Source organism: Argentina silus (assembly GCF_951799395.1).
Source record: "Argentina silus genome assembly, chromosome: 10".
Taxonomy (NCBI): domain Eukaryota; kingdom Metazoa; phylum Chordata; class Actinopteri; order Argentiniformes; family Argentinidae; genus Argentina; species Argentina silus.
The window spans coordinates 21,154,008-21,174,324 of NC_139664.1; the positions used below are offsets into that span (position 1 = coordinate 21,154,008).

At 40.6% G+C, this 20,317-nt stretch overlaps 1 protein-coding gene across 1 annotated transcript; it reads left to right on the forward strand.

The window, feature by feature from the left end:
- Nucleotides 1-308: 308 nt before the first annotated feature.
- LOC310810476 (myosin heavy chain, fast skeletal muscle-like) lies at nucleotides 309-20,086 on the forward strand (the record flags this gene model as incomplete). Its single annotated transcript, XM_083678247.1, has 39 exons — nucleotides 309-515; nucleotides 829-972; nucleotides 1,143-1,299; nucleotides 1,518-1,545; nucleotides 2,318-2,423; nucleotides 3,445-3,537; nucleotides 3,614-3,677; nucleotides 3,775-3,873; nucleotides 5,397-5,500; nucleotides 5,804-5,942; nucleotides 6,308-6,426; nucleotides 7,456-7,605; nucleotides 7,704-7,874; nucleotides 8,105-8,408; nucleotides 8,954-9,018; nucleotides 9,124-9,211; nucleotides 9,343-9,460; nucleotides 9,558-9,681; nucleotides 10,017-10,153; nucleotides 10,344-10,599; nucleotides 10,720-10,962; nucleotides 11,259-11,435; nucleotides 11,931-12,076; nucleotides 12,236-12,326; nucleotides 12,582-12,971; nucleotides 13,112-13,238; nucleotides 13,653-13,771; nucleotides 13,999-14,195; nucleotides 14,561-14,744; nucleotides 15,664-15,829; nucleotides 16,016-16,140; nucleotides 16,389-16,697; nucleotides 17,012-17,215; nucleotides 18,586-18,711; nucleotides 18,844-19,014; nucleotides 19,140-19,244; nucleotides 19,337-19,432; nucleotides 19,567-19,698; nucleotides 20,055-20,086. The coding sequence occupies 39 exons, from the start codon at nucleotides 309-311 to the stop codon at nucleotides 20,070-20,072; spliced, it is 5,799 nt and encodes a 1,932-aa protein (XP_083534373.1). The 3' UTR covers nucleotides 20,073-20,086.
- Nucleotides 20,087-20,317: the final 231 nt, after the last annotated feature.

Below are 20,317 nucleotides of genomic sequence, written 5' to 3' on the forward strand. Positions count from 1 at the left end.
CACTGGGTAAAAAGTTAAGATTGCACCTTTAAGGTGAACTGCACATGCGGTGTAATTAAAAATGTATTGCAAACCTTTGGGCCTAAATGTTAAACCTTAGGACATCTGTGAATATAATGTTTTACAGGGACGTCTCATAGATACAATTTCATCTGGGTGGAGAAAAGAAGGTGAGACATGTATTCACATTATTAGAATATATTATTTTAATTAAAGATACTGCTTATCTAACTCTTATCTATTGACTGGGGAGGAATTGGTACCGTTCAGATTCAAACATGTTGTTTCTTTCCTAGTGAGCTGTGACCATGAGTACGGATGCGGAGATGGCCGTTTTCGGCAAGGCAGCCATATACCTTCGTAAACCAGAGAGGGAGAGGATCGAAGCTCAAAGCAAACCCTTTGATGCAAAGAATGCCTGCTACTGTACGGACCCCAAGGAGCTGTACCTCAAGGGTACAATTGTTGGCAGGGAGGGGGGAAAAGTCAATGTGATGGTGCTAGATACTCAGGAGGTAAGCCTGTAACAGGTAACCAAACTGCACTAAACCTTTGAATACACATAATAATAAAAACGATTATTTAAAATACATGGGATCTTTGAATAAATAGGAGAATTTCAACTTTGACTGATTTTCCCTTTTAATATTTAAGTAGAATGGCGGATAGCAAAGCACTGCTTCTGCAATGCAAATGTTTCCATTTCAAGGATTAGGTTTATACCAACATATCTTCATCTATTCATACATTATATTTGTTTATCAGCAACAAGTTGGGTAAAATATAGCGTTGATTTGAGTGTAATCTAGATTTCCCATTGTGTTTCAGACTAAATCATTCAAAGAAGATGACGTCTTCCAAATGAACCCCCCAAAGTACGACAAGATTGAGGACATGGCCATGATGACCTACCTTAACGAAGCCTCTGTGCTGTATAACCTCAAAGAGCGTTACGCAGCATGGATGATCTATGTAAGAGATTGCATGTACAAACGCATCAGTGAACACAAGAACCCTAACACACATTAGCAAACACAAGAAACCAAAATTAACGGCATATCAGTATATTCAAAGACACTTAAACTTCCACATTCCAACTAATCTGACATGGCTAATTCCCATATTTAATCCACTTTATCCAGACCTACTCTGGGCTCTTCTGCGCCACGGTGAACCCCTACAAGTGGCTCCCTGTGTACGACCAAGATGTTGTGAATGCCTATAGAGGGAAGAAGCGTGTGGAGGCTCCACCCCATATCTTTTCTGTCTCTGACAACGCCTATCAGTTCATGCTGACTGGTATGATGGATGGATGGATGGATGGATGGATGGATGGATGGATGGATGGATGGATGGATGGATGGATGGATGGATGGATGGATGGACGGACGGATGGACGGATGGATGGATGAATAGACTGATGGATGGATGAACTACTTTATGATGATGCCTTAATTGCAATAACGTACCAAACTCCAGTGAATGAGTTTGAAAATGTTTTCTTTGCTTGCTTGCAGATAGAGAGAACCAGTCCGTCCTGATTACGTAAGTTGTTCACAAACATCTTACATGACAAAGTATTCCTTCTGCAGTAGGTTGGACATCATGAAAACAATAATGAGTAACTGAGTGGGAATATTTCTTGATTCTTTGCTCAGGTTATAAAGCAATTTAAAGCAGTGCCATTTTCACTGATATTTTTTAATGAATGCTGACATACACTCACCGAACACTTTATTAGGAACACCTGTACACTTTCTCATGGTTGAGGTAGTGTAATGGTGTGGGGAATGTTTTCTTGGCACACTTTGGGCCTGTTAATACCAATCAATCATCGCTTGAATGCCACAGCCTATTTGAGTATTGTTGCTGACCATGTGCATCCCTTCATGGCCACAATAGAGGGAAGATGGCTACTTCCAATAATAATGCACCATGTCACAAAGCAAAAGTAATCTCAAACTGGTTTCATGAACATGACAATGAGTTCAGTGTTCTTCAGTGGCCTTCCCAGTCACCGGATCTGAATCCAATAGAACACCTTTGGGATGTGATAGAACGGGAGATTCACGGCTTGAAAGTGCAGCTGAAAAATCTGCAGGAATTGCGTGATGCAATCATGTTATCATGGACCAGAATCCCAAAAGAATGTTTCCACCATCTTGTGGAATCAATGCCATAAAGAATTGAAGCTGTTTTAAGAGCAAAGGGAGGCCCTACCCAGTATTAGTATAGTATTCCTAATAAAGTGTTCGGTGAGTGTATATTAATGATACTACATGTGCATAAAACACTATTTCTCTGTCATATAAACCAGTGGAGAATCTGGTGCAGGAAAGACTGTCAACACCAAGCGTGTTATCCAGTACTTTGCCACCATTGCTGTGTCTGGAAAGAAGGAACCAGTCGCCGGCAAAATACAGGTAAGTTGTGTTTATGTTTGTTACAATTCACACACTTTATTCCCAGTAATCTGTAAGAAGTCTTCCCTGGCTTTTATTATCTCTTGATGTCTTGACAGTGTACATTCTCTTTTATTCTATTTAATGTAGTATTATCTGTGTGTTACTCTTGTCTATAACTTGTCTATAACTGTTCTGTACTGTGTCATGTGTTATGTGGACCCCAGGAAGAGTAGCTGCTGCATTAGCAACAGCTAACGGGAATCCTAATAAACTAAACTAGTTAGTTGAGGTTAATGGTGATAGAGAATGTTTTGTATAGTGTCTCGTAACAAAAGCAATTATGCATCAACAGCTGTTGGACAGATGACTTTTTGGTGGGCATATGTGGTGTTGAGAATAGGTTACTGACATTTAACAGGACCAGTACGCTCAGAGACAGTTGAGTGGATCCCTGGCTTTAGAGTGGGAGCCAATAACATTTCAGATACATTTTTATAATGAGGTCTGTACATTTTCTCAGCTAAAAGGAACAGATGTTGTGTTGAAAGTCATATGTGAAAAGAGATTTTCTTTAGCACTGGGTGAAGGGTGTTACATAACCTTGTTGAGACCAGACTTTCCTAGTTCTCAAAGCCTGGGGAAATCCTTTGCAGAAAGTAGCTACAAAGGGGTGGAAACCCATTTGAAATGAGTGACGCCTCACGACACTTAACCAATTAAATACCTTGCTTGGACAGAGCTCCAAAAAACTGAATTTAGTTTTTCCTTCAGGCTTTCTTATGTTGATGTTAATGCAAGGTATCATCGGAAACAACTCTTTGCAAAATAGTCCTACTCGGTTGGAAAAGACAACATCCAATGAAATTGCAAGCACATTCTCTCATCGCTCCATCCAGTTCAATCCAAGCCAGAATGGCTAATCTAAAATTCGAAATTTTCCAGACCTCCAAAGGAGGAGTGAGAACAATGTGGTTTAGAGTTACAGCTACGCAAGAAAAGGTGTTACATGATTTGAACAACTTGTGTTTGTCTCATTCAGGGGTCTCTTGAAGATCAGATCATTGCAGCTAACCCCCTGCTGGAGGCTTATGGTAATGCCAAGACTGTGAGGAACGACAATTCGTCTCGCTTTGTAAGTATGAGGGAAAACACTTTGGCAGTTGTAGTTCTTTTGTTGATCACTTTCTAACCGCCCTGCTCTACTGTAGGGTAAATTCATCAGGATTCACTTCGCTACTAGCGGTAAACTGGCTAGTGCTGACATTGAGACCTGTAAGTTGGTATTAGTAATTTCTACATACTTTCCTAAATTCACACAAGGTTTGGTTTTTGCAATATACCCATTTTTCTCTCCTGTTCTCTCTATCAGATCTGCTGGAGAAGTCAAGGGTGGCCTTCCAGCTTCCTGATGAGAGGGGCTACCACATCTTCTACCAGATGATGACCAACCACAAACCTGAGCTAGTTGGTACGCCAAAGTAGAGCAGCCCTGCTGTGAAAGTCATTGAAACACTTATACAGTAGCTGCTGCTCTAGAGTCAGATAGTATAAGAACTGGGCTTTGATTGAGTTGCTGAAATGCCGGGGGAATTAAATAATGTAATCCATTGGGAAGCCTCCTGTTAGGTTACAGCAGTGTATAAAATGTATCAGTTATTGAGCACTTATACTGTACAGTGCCCTGCGTAAGTAATGGAACAGTGAAACATTTTTTCTTCTTTTGGCTCTAAAGTTTGGATTTTAAATCAAACAATTACTATGTAGAGATTGTCAGCTTTTATTTATTTATTTATATTTATGTACATATTCTTTCACCATTCAGAAATGACAACACTTGTATGCATATTCCTCCTATTTCAGGGTACCTAAATGTAATGGGACAGATTTCCAAATTAAGCACTCATGTTTAGTATTTGGTCGACAATCCTTTGCATGCAATAACTGCAAGTCTGCAACCTACTGACCCCACCAGATGCTGGGTATCCTCTGTGGTGATGCTCTGCCAGGCTTGTACTGCAGCCATCTTCAGTTGTTGTTTGTTTTGAGGTCTTTTGCCTAAAATCTTATCATCAGGAAATGGAAACGTTCAATTGGACTTAAATATTAATTTAAAGACTGACTTGGATGTCAGCAGTTACAATAACCAATTAAGACAAGTTAGCAAGTTCTAGTGGCAGCTATACATGCCCAAACCTAATACCCCCTGCACGATGTTTCACAGATGAGGTGGTATGCTGCATATTTTGGGCAATCACTCTGGTACATATATACGTACATATATAATATTTATGTTTTCTGTCCACAAGTCCTTTTTCCAGACCTCTGCAGGCTTTTTAGGTACTTTTTTAGCAAACTGTAACCTGGGCATCCTTTTTGAGGATAACTAGTGGTTTGCACCTTGCAGTGAAGCCTCTGTAGTTTGGCTGGTGGCGTATCCTGCGGATGGTAGTCTCTGACACATTCACGCCTACCTCCTGGAGAGGTATCAGTGGGTTTTTTTTCTTTTTAATGAGGTTCCAAATTGTTGATTTTGGGAAGCCTACGGTTGTGGCTATTTCAGCCTAATAATGGCTTCCTTGACTTTCATTGATACCTCTTTGGTCCTCATGTTGACAGACACCAATAGAAAGCTCAAAAGGCAAATGCAAAGCCTAAAATCAATACTAGGCATTGACAGCTCTCTCATGCCTGTGCAAATGATGTGTCGGATCAAACCTCACTTACCAGAAACAGCTGTCAAGTCAATTGTCCCATTACTTTTGGTACCGTAAAATAGGGGGACTATGCATAACAAGTGTTGTCATTTCTGAATGGTGAAACCAAAATATACATAAATACCATGAAATAAACTACAATGTAAAGCCAAAAGAAGAAAAAATGTTTCAATGTCTCATTACTTACACAGGGCATTGAATATCTATTGACTATAAGTGGTCAATTTATTGAGATGAATTTGATTTAATGGACAGCTTTGTTCTCTGTTCTCCACAGAAATGACACTCATCACCACCAATCCCTACGATTTTCCCATGATCAGCCAGGGGCAGATCACTGTGGCCAGCATCGACGACAAGGAAGAGCTGGTCGCCACAGATGTGAGTCTCACAAAGAGTTAACTGATTCCATGCCAGTGGACTACTAGCTTGGTTGGCAGCTGGGAATATTTCTTTTGATTAATTATTTGTTTTGGAGTGCCCAGTGTTACTTAATCCTCTTTGTGCCTAGGGCATACAGTAAGGCATCCACAGGAGTGCCCTGTGTAACATTGTAATTGTGCTTATTGTGCTGATATTCTACTATTGTTTGACTACGTGTGACACTTCCATCCATTCCATTAGATATGGAGTTTACAGAGCCAGTCTTTTCTTTCTTCATCACATAAAATCCCTCTCTTTCAGGAAGCTATTGACATCCTTGGCTTCACTGGTGAGGAGAAAATGTACATCTTCAAGCTGACAGGCGCTGTCATGCATCACGGCAACATGCATTTCAAGCAGAAGCAGCGTGAGGAGCAGGCAGAGCCAGACGGCACAGAGGGTGAGTTCGACCTCAAGCCCTGAAAAATTACATTTAGAAGTTGTTCCCTAACATCAGAATAGCTGATCACTCAGGCCATACAACATGCAGAGCCTCTACAAATGATTTGGAATGATGCAAATATGTGAATTGGTTCAAATAGAAAAACAAAAGTTATTCAGAAGATGAATAAATACATTTTCACTGATAAATACACAAACAGTACTGGTGCTAGTAACAATGTGTCCCGCACTAAATGATAACAACTACAATAACAACTGTATTGTTTCCTAATACATGATTCTGCTGTTTCTAAATGCAATGGTAAAATTCCTAAAATTCCATAAACAATCTTATATGGCTCTGTCTGTTGTTGCTCTTTCCAGTGGCTGATAAAATCGCTTACCTCCTGGGCCTGAATTCAGCCGACATGCTTAAAGCTCTGTGCTACCCCAGAGTAAAGGTCGGCAATGAGTATGTGACCAAGGGACAGACAGTAGCTCAGGTAGGTCATACATGTTTTAAAATATTTGTTTTATTGTCTCACAAGAACTTTTGATTCATAACATTTCTTAATTTTTTGGCAATCTTGTTAACAATCTTTTTTAAAGTGATTGAGTGTAAAAGTGCCACCCTGTGGTTTAACAATGATAGGAAAACACAAATATCCAAATCAACCAACACCAATATCAAATAAAACTGACCAGAAACAACAACAGAGAACAAGAACCCCCCCCCCACCCCCTTTTTCAACAAGTCTAGCTGAATTCTAATCTTCTGTGTTAACTTTTCCATAACATTGACCTTGCTTTAACGGGGCAATCTGGGATTGGTACATACATTTTTGGACTTATCAATTATTGATATATAGCCATTCATTCTTGAAGAATATTCCTTCCTCATTAGCCTAGTTCAACTGTCTTTCCCCATCTGTATGGAACATTATTTGTGCCATAATTAATATAAATAATGACCACAATACATGTTGAAAGCTGAACCCTATCTAATATCTAATCTAATATCAAATGGTCATATCAAACCTTCACACATAACAAATCTAAAAGCAAATCACCACACCATTAATAACAAATGACCCCAACGAATCTTGAAACAACACATCTACAGTATAACAACTAACAGTATAAAGTATTACTTACTTTAATATTGAAAACACAAAGTAAGCAAAAGTAAGCTCCAATTAATAGGTTTTCTTGTAAACACACATTACTTTTAGTCGTCTCTCCCTTTTTATGCACACGTGATACTTTGTTATTAGGTAAATAATATTTCTATTTGATGCGTTCATTCTATTTGATACGGCAACCACTGTCAATCAAACCCCAACCCCTCCGGCTTTGTTATTGTTTGAATAATATTCGAAAGAGATATCTATTGTTCTCATCCACAATCTTTACTTTATCTTTATTTCCCTCGCAGAATGCAGCTAGGTAGGGCATTCAAAGCCAAATCTGCTCAACCAATTGTTAGCAAGAGGATTCTGGTCAATATCTAATGTAAAATATTATTTTTACAGGTGAATAATTCCGTGATGGCTCTGGCCAAGTCCATCTATGAGAGGATGTTCTTGTGGATGGTTGTCCGTATCAACCAGATGTTGGACACCAAGCAGCCAAGGCAGTACTACATCGGTGTGCTCGACATTGCTGGGTTTGAGATCTTTGATGTGAGTATGTTGTCAGGACAAGAAAACAAGTTATTATGAAAGGTTACAGCCATGAGTGAAGAAAATATGAATGATATTATATTAATTTCCATTAACAGTTCAACAGCATGGAGCAGCTGTGTATCAATTTCACCAATGAGAAACTGCAACAGTTCTTCAACCACCACATGTTTGTCCTGGAGCAAGAGGAGTACAAGAAGGAGGGCATCGTCTGGGCTTTCATTGACTTTGGCATGGACTTGGCAGCTTGCATTGAGCTTATTGAGAAGGTAAGCATTATACTATTATACTATAAGGATTATACTATTTATGATGTGTCTCAAAAGCACAGTTTATAGAGGTAGGTGTATGAGATTCATGGTGGTACTACGTATGTTACTGTTAGTAACTCAATATGTTAGTGCTTGCTTAATGTACTTGACCATATAAATAAAATCATATAATGGTGACTGTAAAAATAATAAACATAAAAATTTCCTCTAAATCTGTTTTTGCACAGCCATTGGGCATCTTCTCCATCCTTGAAGAGGAGTGCATGTTCCCCAAGGCTTCAGACACAACCTTCAAGAACAAACTGTATGACCAGCATCTTGGCAAAACCAAGGCGTTTGAGAAGCCCAAGCCTACCAAAGGCAAGGCTGAGGCCCACTTCTCCCTGGTGCATTACGCTGGCACTGTGGACTACAACATCTCTGGCTGGCTGGAGAAGAACAAGGACCCCCTGAATGACTCTGTGGTGCAGCTCTACCAGAAGTCCTCAGTCAAACTGTTATCTGTCATTTATCCTCCTGCCCCAGTTGAAGGTAACATTACCTTCATGTTAATACATTTACATTTGTGTCATTTAGCAGCCGCCTTTATCCAAAGCGACTTACAACAAATACATTTGTTTAAGTAAGTGAATCATCTATCCATCAGTCATCATAAGAAAAAGTAATCTATGCTAGGACCAGGGGCTATTGGCAGTCACAATGGTAGAAGAAGGAAGAATTAGTTTTGTTTTTTTTATGAACTTGTACAGGGGGTAGTGGGGATGAAGAGGTCTTTAGGAGGGACAGTTAAGATGTAGCCTGAAGAAATGGGTCTTCAATCTACGGCGGAAGATAGGTAGTGACTCTGCAGTCATGACAGCAGAGTTAATAACTAACTGATGTTAATAACCAAGCATTTGACGATGATAAGCATTTGAGTTAATTACTACAGTAGATACAACTTTAGATTTCAATACTAGATACAACTCAGATAAATTCAGTAAAGTGTATTCACAATGTTCTACTCACTGATTAAGTGTGAAGTTGATTAGACATTTTCATAATTTGTAATACTTTTTTATTTACTCTTTTAAAAGAGGCTGGAAAGAAGGGAGCCAAGAAGAAGGGAGGTTCCATGCAGACTGTGTCCTCCCAGTTCAGGGTGAGCTTGCGATAATCCTGCATGCCAGGGTCGATGTTTAAAATTACTATATTTTGAAATGTGTGAATTATTCTTGAGAACACTATGGTTTGTAACACCTCACAGGAAAACCTGGGCAAATTGATGACTAACTTGAGGAGCACCCACCCTCACTTTGTGCGCTGCCTTATCCCAAATGAGTCAAAGACTCCAGGTACAACACAGAGAGAAATATTACAAACTAAGCCCATGATCCAACTACTAACCATTACTATCCTTAAGTATTAAAATATAAATCCTTTAATAGGTTTATTTAGAGGTAAATATATATTTTGTGTTTTTCAGGGCTGATGGAGAACTTCCTGGTTATCCACCAGCTGAGGTGTAATGGTGTACTGGAAGGTATCAGGATCTGCAGAAAAGGCTTCCCCAGTAGAGTTCTCTATGGTGACTTCAAGCAGAGGTACAGTAGAGTGTACACGCACGCACACACGCATGCATGCAGTAACATGAGCAACAGCTTTCATACAAACACATTCTCAACAATTCTCCCCCTACAGGTACAAAGTACTGAATGCCAGTGTCATCCCTGAGGGTCAGTTCATTGACAACAAGAAAGCTGCTGAGAAGCTGCTTGGTTCAATTGATGTGCCTGTCGATGAGTACAAGTTTGGACACACCAAGGTCAGTACTTAAATTCTCCCAGGAAATGTTACCACATAACAGGACTAAAACATTCATGTAAACTATCCATTCAAAATCTCCCTTATCTCTTCATTTCTAATTTCTTATGCATCTTATGTAGCTGTGGGGAGGAAAACATTGCCCACACTGTAATCTGTTGTATTATCAGTTTCAGAGGGTATGGCTATGGTTTAATTACATGCATTTCAATGATATTGTTGTTGCCAAGTCTAGTAGTGTTGAACCTCCCTTTGAATTTATATTCTGCCCCTTCCTATACAGTATGTTATCATTTCTAGTCCCTCCATTGATCATACTTGTTTATCTGTGTTCAGGTGTTCTTCAAAGCTGGTCTGCTGGGTGTCTTGGAGGAGATGCGAGATGAGAAGCTAGCCACTCTGGTAACCATGACTCAAGCTCTCTGCCGGGGATTCCTGATGAGGAAGGAGTTTACAAAGATGATGGAGAGGAGGTAAGGGATGAAAGATTCCTCTCTAGCACCTTTTATGAACCACCAGTATTTAATGCATTGGAAATGCACTTAGAGGCAATTATATAATCATTATAATAAGATAGCCTGGGTTAATTTGACATGTAACACTGTTACTGTTCAAAAGCATAACTCTCTCTATGCCACAATTCCACTCTCCCCTGTTAACCAGAGAGTCCGTCTTCACCATCCAGTACAACATCCGCTCATTCATGAATGTCAAACATTGGCCATGGATGAAGGTCTACTACAAGATCAAGCCCCTGCTGAAGAGTGCTGAGACAGAGAAGGAGCTGGCTAATATGAAGGAGGACTTTGAGAAGTGCAAAGGCAACCTGGCTAAGGCAGAAGCCCGTAAGAAGGAGCTGGAGGAGAAGATGGTATCCCTGCTGCAGGAGAAGAATGATCTGACACTCCAAGTCGCATCTGTGAGTGAGCCCCATGAAGGCACGCACGCACACACACACACACACACAGTAGCCCCACACACTGCATGAATTGACACAGATTGAATGTTGAAGTTGTTTTTCCTTCTCTTGTGAAACTAGGAATCAGATAATCTGAACGATGCTGAGGAGAGGTGTGAGGGGCTCATCAAGAGCAAGATCCAGCTGGAGGCCAAACTCAAAGAGACGACTGAGAGGCTGGAGGATGAGGAGGAGATGAATGCAGAGTTGACCGCCAAGAAGAGGAAGCTTGAGGATGAGTGTTCAGAGTTAAAGAAAGACATTGATGACCTGGAGCTCACTCTGGCCAAAGTGGAGAAGGAGAAACACGCCACAGAAAACAAGGTCTTATATCGTGATATATACAAACTACAATCTGATCAGGCTATATCCAAACAACCATTGAATCAAATTGAACCCATCTACTGTATGTTGGGTTGTAAGAACAATAAAAATACTAAATTGTTGAAATCAGAAGTGGTAAACTCCCATGGTATACACTGCCATCAAGTGGCTAACTTCTAGTAAATATTTAAGCATTTGTAAGATGAGAGAAAATAATGCAATATATACTGTATAACAAACAGAATCTTCTGTTTGCAGTGAAGTGACAAAAGCCTCTCTGTTGTGGCTGTATTTAGGTTAAAAACCTGACTGAGGAGATGGCATCTCAGGATGAGGCTGTTGCCAAGCTGATCAAGGAGAAGAAAGCCCTACAAGAGGCCCACCAGCAGACACTGGACGACTTGCAGGCAGAGGAGGACAAAGTCAACACTCTGACCAAGGCTAAAACCAAGCTGGAACAGCAAGTGGACGATGTGAGTGGACAATGCAAATAAAGCAGTGCTAGTGTCAACCTATTTATTTATAGTGTACATGCCCCATAACCATTTCACAGCCTCTGCTCTTTTTTGTAAATTTGTAAAGTTGTTATTGCTATTTTGTTAATATTTTGCTATTTTGTAAATGTCTTGTCAATATTTGCTATTTGTTTTTTATGTCCATGCACCAGCCTCACCAAGTCAATTTCCTGTATGTGCAAATATACTTGGCCAAAATAAAAGAATTCTGATTCTGAATTCTGATTCTGAATTCTGATTCTGAATTCTGAAACAGTCACAATGAATCTGGGAATTATTAGATTACTATGATAGTGTCAAAATCAAGGTAGTAATTTAGTTTGAAGCTAACATTACGAACCAGCACACAGTTTAATGCTCCCAAAGGTGTTACTTTATTAACAAATATAGTTTGGACATTACCTTATTTTTCATTATTTAGATTTTGATGACAATTGTCTGTTTTTATTCTAGCTTGAGGGTTCTCTGGAGCAAGAAAAGAAGCTCCGTATGGACCTAGAGAGAGCTAAGAGAAAGCTGGAGGGAGATCTGAAACTCGCCCAGGAGTCCATAATGGACCTGGAGAACGACAAGCAGCAGTCTGACGAGAAGATCAAGAAGTAAACACAAACAAATGACTACAAATGACTATATATGAATTGTAAAATAGACAAATCTGAGCAGATGTCAGTCTTTTAAGCAAAGTGAATGGTATGATTGATTCTGCATTTACACTATCAAACCAAATCAATCGCAATCAATGTGTTTGTGTTTTTTAGGAAGGACTTTGAGACCTCCCAACTACTCAGCAAGATTGAGGATGAACAGTCTCTGGGTGTTCAGCTGCAGAAGAAGATCAAGGAACTCCAGGTACAGAAAATAACCTTCAGATGCCTCAGTTGGCTAGTGTCTAACAACAGTTCAGTTAATATTATTAGTATCAGTGAGTGATCCATTTATCCTCCTGTTAGCACTTCCCTAGTTTGAGATGGTTCAGTTAGTTCATTATGCTTGCATTGCATTCTGTATGTGAACTGTAAATTGCTTTGGATAAACAAATTTTTTAAATGAACACACTTTATTATTTTGTGAACTAATCTCTCCGTTTGTGTCTACCTATTGTAGGCCCGTATTGAGGAGCTGGAGGAGGAGATCGAGGCTGAGCGCGCTGCCAGGGCTAAAGTGGAGAAGCAGAGGGCCGATCTCTCCAGGGAACTTGAGGAGATCAGTGAGAGGCTGGAGGAAGCTGGAGGTGCCACCTCTGCTCAGATTGAGATTAACAAAAAGCGCGAGGCTGAGTTCCAGAAACTGAGACGCGACCTAGAGGAGTCCACCCTGCAGCATGAGGCCACATCCGCCGCTCTGAGGAAGAAGCAGGCAGACAGTGTGGCAGAGCTCGGGGAGCAGATCGACAACCTGCAGCGCGTCAAGCAGAAGCTGGAGAAGGAGAAGAGTGAGTTCAAGATGGAGATTGATGACCTCTCCAGCAACATGGAGGCCATCGCCAAGGCCAAGGTCAGTAGCAATGTTTGGATGGAGCAGTGTTTGGGTGGTCAATTCAAATCAAAGTCGAAAATGAAAATGGAAAGCTTGGCACTCAACGCTTGGCATAAGATAACCATGTAAAATAATAATGGAATATGTTTCACTACCAGGGAAATCTGGAGAAGATGTGCCGTAGTCTTGAGGATCAGCTGAGCGAGATCAAGACTAAGAATGATGAGAATGTGCGCCAGGTCAATGACATGGGTGCACAGAGGGCCAGACTTCTGACTGAGAACGGTACCAATGATACTCCAGATACTGTAGAAATTGATCTTTGACCAGCTTACACACCCCAAATCCTATCCTTAACCATTAGTGGGAAAAACACAGAGCTGACCATTAATCAAACTTGACACACACATTAGAATAGCAGGCAATGGCAATATTCATTTGTGTCCGCAAGCCTAGTCCTGGACAAAATAACATTTACAATAGATGATCCATTGAAGACGCTTTTTAGTCTAGGATGAGGCTTAATCTGTGTCCTTTAAACTAAATATTACTTACAGTGACTAGAGTAGCTTCATCCTACCCCACCAACAACATGAGCCATTAGAACTAATTATAAACTAACAATGACCATGTTCCCATCAACTGAACCATTGGAGAACAGAGACCCTATGAGCAACATGACCTTCTATTCCCCTGCAGGTGAGTTTGGCCGTCAGCTGGAGGAGAAGGAATCCCTGGTGTCCCAGCTGACCAGAAGCAAACAGGCCTTCACCCAGCAGATTGAGGAGCTGAAGAGGCATATTGAGGAGGAAGTCAAGGTACAGTAAGGGCCTCAAAATAGACTCCACTGACCACGTAGTTTTCGACCACATCTTGACTGTGATTATGGCAAACAGCAACTAATTGCTGCACTGTTTACTCTCTCCTCCTGTCTGTCTCTCTCTTTCTCTCTATTAATCTCTTACACTTTCTCTCTTTCTCCTACTCCCTTACACCTCTATTTCTCCTTATCCCCTCACCTCATCTATTCTATTTCTCTATCTAGGCTAAGAACGCACTGGCCCATGGTGTCCAGTCTGCCCGCCATGACTGTGACCTCCTGAGGGAGCAGTTTGAGGAGGAGCAGGAGGCCAAGGCAGAGCTGCAACGCGGCATGTCCAAGGCCAACAGTGAGGTGGCTCAGTGGAGGACCAAGTACGAGACTGATGCCATCCAGCGCACCGAGGAGCTGGAGGAGGCCAAGTGAGTCACACACAACCTGCCATCTTGTATTATTTGACCCTTATTCACTAGGGCTGGGGCGAATTACATTTCTGTTCTGTCAATTCTGGAGATTAATTGACATTTCAATTATAGAATTTTAAGATTACATTTATTACAAACAAGGATTTTTCCATTCTTGAATTAGAATTTGCTTCCTGAGTAGAAATTGACCCTAATGTATATATGTCAAAACCAAAGCAAATGAGATGGGGCTTGATGGATTTGTTTTGCAAAAGGGGGTTAAGTAGGGCCTACGGTTATTACCAGTAGAATGTGAATTGTAACAATACTTTTTGTCATGAAAAAAAACTGTTCACGAAGACCAAACCTCTCCTGTCCAACAGGAAGAAGCTGGCCCAGCGTCTGCAGGATGCAGAGGAGACGATCGAAGCAACCAATTCAAAGTGTGCCTCTCTGGAGAAGACCAAGCAGAGGCTGCAGGGAGAGGTGGAGGACCTTATGATTGATGTGGAGAGAGCCAATGGTCTAGCTGCCACCCTCGACAAGAAGCAGAGGAACTTTGACAAGGTGAAAATTAGATGAAGAAGGATTTGTCAGGGATGGCATAATTCTATGTCTAATCCATTGTTATTTCATTCTAGCAACGTTATACAGTGCCCTCCTTAAATATTGGAAAGAGGAAGCATTTTGTCTTCTTTTAGCTCTGTACTCCAAAAGTTTGGATTTGAAATCTAACAATTACTTTGGGGTCAAAGCAAAGATTCTCAGCTGTTGCAATGGTGCTTCATCATACAGCAAGACAAACATACTGCCATATACTCCAAACATACTGCCATAGCAACTAGGGAGTTTTTCAGGGCCAAAAAGTTCTGGCCAAGTCAATATCCAGATTTAAATCAAAGTGAACATGCATTTAATTTGCCCAAAAAAAAAAAAAAAGGAACTTAAGGCAAAAAGACCTAAAAACAAACAACAACTCAAGATGGTTGCAGTACAGGCCTGGCAGAGCATCACCAGAGAATATATACCCAGCGCCTGGAGGAGTCAATGGGTCGAGGCAGTTATTGCATGCAAAGGATTGTCGACCAAATACTAAACATGAATGCTTTATTTGGGCATTATATGATTTTTTCAATACTTTTGGAGCCCTGAAATAGGATGAGAATGTTTTAAAAATGTTGTACTTCTAAATGGTGAAACCAATCTGAAAGAAAAAAACATTTAATTAAAGACGAGAATGTTTGCTTTGACCCCATAGTGATTATTTAGTAAAACTCCAAACTGTTAGAGTATAGAGCTAACAGAAGACAAAATGCTTCCTCTTTCAAATACTTATGGCTTTACATATGTTAAATATATTATTAGCCTAATTATATATTGTTGAAGAATATTTTTTCATATTGTTGAAGAATACAAATTCAAAGTAAAAGCTGCATCAATTTGAATAAAATACAAAATAGCATTCCCAATCATATGGATTCCCTAGGTTCTGGCAGAGTGGAAGCAGAAGTATGAGGAAGGCCAGTCAGAACTGGAAGGAGCTCAGAAGGAAGCTCGTTCTCTGAGCACTGAGCTCTTCAAGATGAAGAACTCCTATGAGGAGGCTTTGGATCATCTGGAGACTCTGAAGAGAGAGAACAAGAACCTGCAACGTGAGTAAACGACAGTAAAAAAAGTTTTATTTGACTCATGATGTGACCCTTTTCTTTAGAACTTTAGTCCAAGTGTCATGTTACAATAGTGATCATCAGTTCAAGCTGTTTTTCACCGTACAACAAAAAGGTAGTGTGGGGCACATTTTACTATGTGCTTAACCACTACTATGTTTGTGTGTGCAGAGGAGATCTCTGACCTGACTGAGCAGATCGGGGAGACTGGCAAAAGCATCCATGAGCTGGAGAAGGCCAAGAAGACTGTGGAGACAGAGAAGTCTGAGATCCAGACCGCTCTGGAGGAAGCTGAGGTAGAATTTACAGCTATTTGATTGTTTCACTAGCCAGTGCCAGAGCATAGCCCAATGCTCCCCTGCATTATATTTATTATACTGTTTATAAAAGTCACGCGTACGTTGGTCCTTATAGCTGTCATATAGTCTTTATTAGCTTGAATTTCTGGAGTATGTCTCCCAGCGCTATCTTAAAGCGTTCTAAGACAAATCACATTTGAGAAACACTGTTGAAACAATTCTCCTGACTGTTTTGTTTTGTTCAGGGAACACTGGAGCATGAGGAGTCCAAGATTCTGCGTGTGCAGCTGGAGCTAAACCAGATCAAGGGTGAGGTGGACAGGAAGATTGCTGAGAAGGATGAGGAGATAGAACAGATCAAGAGGAACAGCCAGAGGCTGACTGACTCGATGCAGAGCACCCTGGACTCAGAGGTGAGAAGCAGGAACGACGCCCTGAGGGTAAAGAAGAAGATGGAGGGAGACCTGAACGAGATGGAGATCCAGCTGAGCCACGCCAACAGGCAGGCAGCTGAGGCCCAGAAACAGCTAAGGAACATCCAGGGACAGCTCAAGGTAAGGGGCTGGGAAATCAATCAAGGTAAACATTGTTCCTAACCACAGATTTGAGATCAGATAATACCCCCTAACCTTAACGTTTAGGGGGGGAATGAGGAAATCTCACACTGTATCAGGGGCAACTTATGGTGAAAAAGGTGAAAATGTAGAGAGATTTGTTTTGGTCAATAGAATAGAATAGAACACATGAATAAAGTAGATTGATGAACAAATTAATATTTTAATTTCAACATTCAATGAATGCATCTCTTACCGATCCAATCGCTCTACAACCCCAAAGTTCTAATGCCCTATGTCTTTGTGAATCCCAGGATGCACAATTGCACCTTGATGATGCTATTCGTGGAGCAGAAGATTTTAAGGAGCAGGCAGCCATGGTGGAGCGCAGGAATGGTCTGATGATGGCTGAGATTGAAGAGCTGAGGGTTGCTCTGGAGCAGACAGAGAGAGGCCGCAAAGTGGCCGAGCAGGAGCTGGTGGACGCAAGCGAGCGTGTGGGATTGCTGTACTCCCAAGTATGTGTCATTGGTCATTCCAAGGCAGTCTCAGGGCTCCAATTTGCTTCCGCTAAAGGGCACTGTGCAACACTACATTTTAGTGGGCATGGCTGCTAAATTGGTCATTTAGTTCAGCAAAGCTTCAGTTAGCGTAGGGGCGGAGGGCAGGTCTCCGGCAATTAATGGGTGGGGATAATTGAACATGACCTGAAGATGTCCATTGTTTTCGCCAATGCTGCAAATGTTGAAATGGATAATCAGTTTTGACAAATTAAATGAACATACTATAAGTTGTAGGTAACGAATGTAACCACAAGGAAGTGTCTTCTGTATGATATCATGATCTAAGCAATCAACAGGCCTACAGTGGTGTGCCAAATTCAACCTCCCCCGTGTCTCCAAATGCTGGAATGGTTTAATGAACCATCAACTATTCGTAAAAATGTTTTATCATTTGCAGCTAAATAAATAGGCAATTCTCCTTTATCTCTCGCAACTCCCAGTTATAACCATAATTACCTGCAACTTTAGTGTAGTCTTACAGTCGCTACATGCATTTATTTATATAATTTAATACCTTTTTTTTTCCCCTCTGTAAACGGCGACAGGACTGTATGGTTATTATTGCAGTAGCCTATTGCAGTTATCAGTAGGGGCAATCATGCAGTGTGGGGGGTGGACTTACATAGACCTAGTGTATGCTACTGTATATTATTTTCCCCTCTCAATATTGATTGAATAGATTGAATAGATTGATTAAATAGATTGAATAAGTGAACTTTCAAAAAAAAAATAGTTTGTGCGTAAAGGCTCTCGTATTTTCTATGAAGTAGGTATACAATGTTTAAGGTCCTCCTATTTCTCCTATTTGATTTTAACCCGTATCAAAGACATGCACAGTTCCATGATTTAATTAGCAATTGGCACAGAGAGCGGAGGCGATCGATGAATGCAACATTGGTGATTTGATGTTTTAGGCAATATAGCTTACACAATTTAGTCATGCAAGAATATGCACTAGGCCTACTTCTACATATTTATAGAGCATGTACTGGTGATTTGAGGGATTTTACCCAACAGACGACAACTACTGCCTGTTACGATCAAATAAGTGTGTATTTTCGCCTATTGGTAATTATTGAACGTGGAACATCATAGGTGTTTGAATTTGTCAAGTCCTTTTGACAAATCCACCGACACTCCCATTTACTTTACCTATGCACTTTGTGGTGACACTGAATTACCAAAGCGGTCATTGCACATGGTTTTAGTGCTTTAGCAGAAGGAAATTGGATCCCTCTGTGTGGCTTTTGTATGTTTTCCTAAAATGCAGTTCCAACTAATCATTGAGTTGGAAGATTAGGTGGAACTAATCATTGCTCCTACAGAACACTAGCCTTCTGAACACTAAGAAGAAGCTGGAGGCTGACCTGGTTCAAGTGCAGGGAGAGGTGGATGACACAGTGCAGGAGGCCAGAAATGCAGAGGAGAAGGCAAAGAAGGCCATTACTGATGTAAGTCCCCATATTAAAAACAATACACTTCAATAATTCAATTTGTCCCCAAGGGCCATTTGTAGCTGTGCTGAGCAAAAGACCTGTGCCAAATGTGGATGAATTAAATTATTTAACAAACTATCATTCCAGGCAGCCATGATGGCAGAGGAGCTGAAGAAGGAGCAAGACACCAGCTCTCATCTGGAGAGGATGAAGAAGAACCTTGAGGTCACAGTCAAGGACCTGCAGCACCGTCTGGATGAGGCTGAGAATCTGGCAATGAAGGGTGGCAAAAAACAGCTCCAGAAACTGGAGTCCAGGGTGAGTTGGCAGAAGTTATGGTATTCAATCAATTTTTGTTCACACAGTATCTCTATATTAGCCTTAAAGAACCAACCTTTACTTCTTTCCAATAATTCATGATTGATTTCACTGTGTTAATACAGGTGCGTGAGCTTGAGAATGAGGTGGAGGCCGAGCAGAGACGGGGCGTAGACGCAGTCAAGGGTGTCCGCAAGTACGAGCGCAGAGTCAAGGAGCTCACTTATCAGGTGAGAGAAACACCTTCACATATTCTAGTATAATCAGGCACTTGAATGCAAGAGAAGTATGGGCATTGATTCTCTTTGATCTTCTCCCACAGACTGAGGAGGATAAGAAGAATGTTGCCAGACTTCAGGACTTAGTAGATAAGCTGCAGCTTAAAGTGAAGGCCTACAAGAGGCAGGCTGAGGAAGCGGTAAGTCAAATATTCTTAGCATACTTATATAGGAAACATGATTTTGTTTGTAGTGAACATACATTACAAAATGTGCTATCCATATAGTTGTAATAAGTAATTGCTGCCAATGCATGTCTATTCTCCTCTCCCAGGAGGAACAAGGCAACTCCCACTTGTCTAGGTTACGTAAGGTTCAGCATGAGCTTGAGGAGGCTGAGGAGCGTGCTGACATCGCTGAGTCCCAGGTCAACAAGCTCAGGGCTAAAAGCCGTGATACTGGAAAGGTACAAAGCTGCTGTCAAACCTAAACTTGACTCATGTCCAAATATAACCTCATCAATAACACCATTTAATGTTCAGTGTATACATATAGGGCAATATATATGTTTACACTCAACTGCCTTGGAATTCTCTGATAAACTTAACCTTCATGGCGGTAATAACATTTGTATTGATATTTTAATATTCATCAGGGTGCTAATGTTAATGAATGATAAATTAATACAAACCAAGCTGACACTAAACTCAAAACAGAGCACAAAGCCAAAGAAATACATATGTATACAGTCTATTGTATTCTTTGAAGTGATCATAAGAGGTTAATTTATGTTCATCCCTTATTTTCTTTCTCTTTTCACAGACCAAAGAGGCTGAATAAACAAGACCACACACTGTGTGAACATTTTCCTATGATTCATAAAATGATTATCATGGTGAAATTCTGAGCATTGATTAAAAAACCGTACAGACATTTCCTGATTGTGTGGATTTATTACACAGGCTTTTTTACACCATTGAAAACTAAATTCATACGATGCACACATGGAAGCATTCAACAAAATGTTGTATTATGTTATATTATACTCTACAAGTCACTCAATACAGGCTGTAAAAACAGGCTCC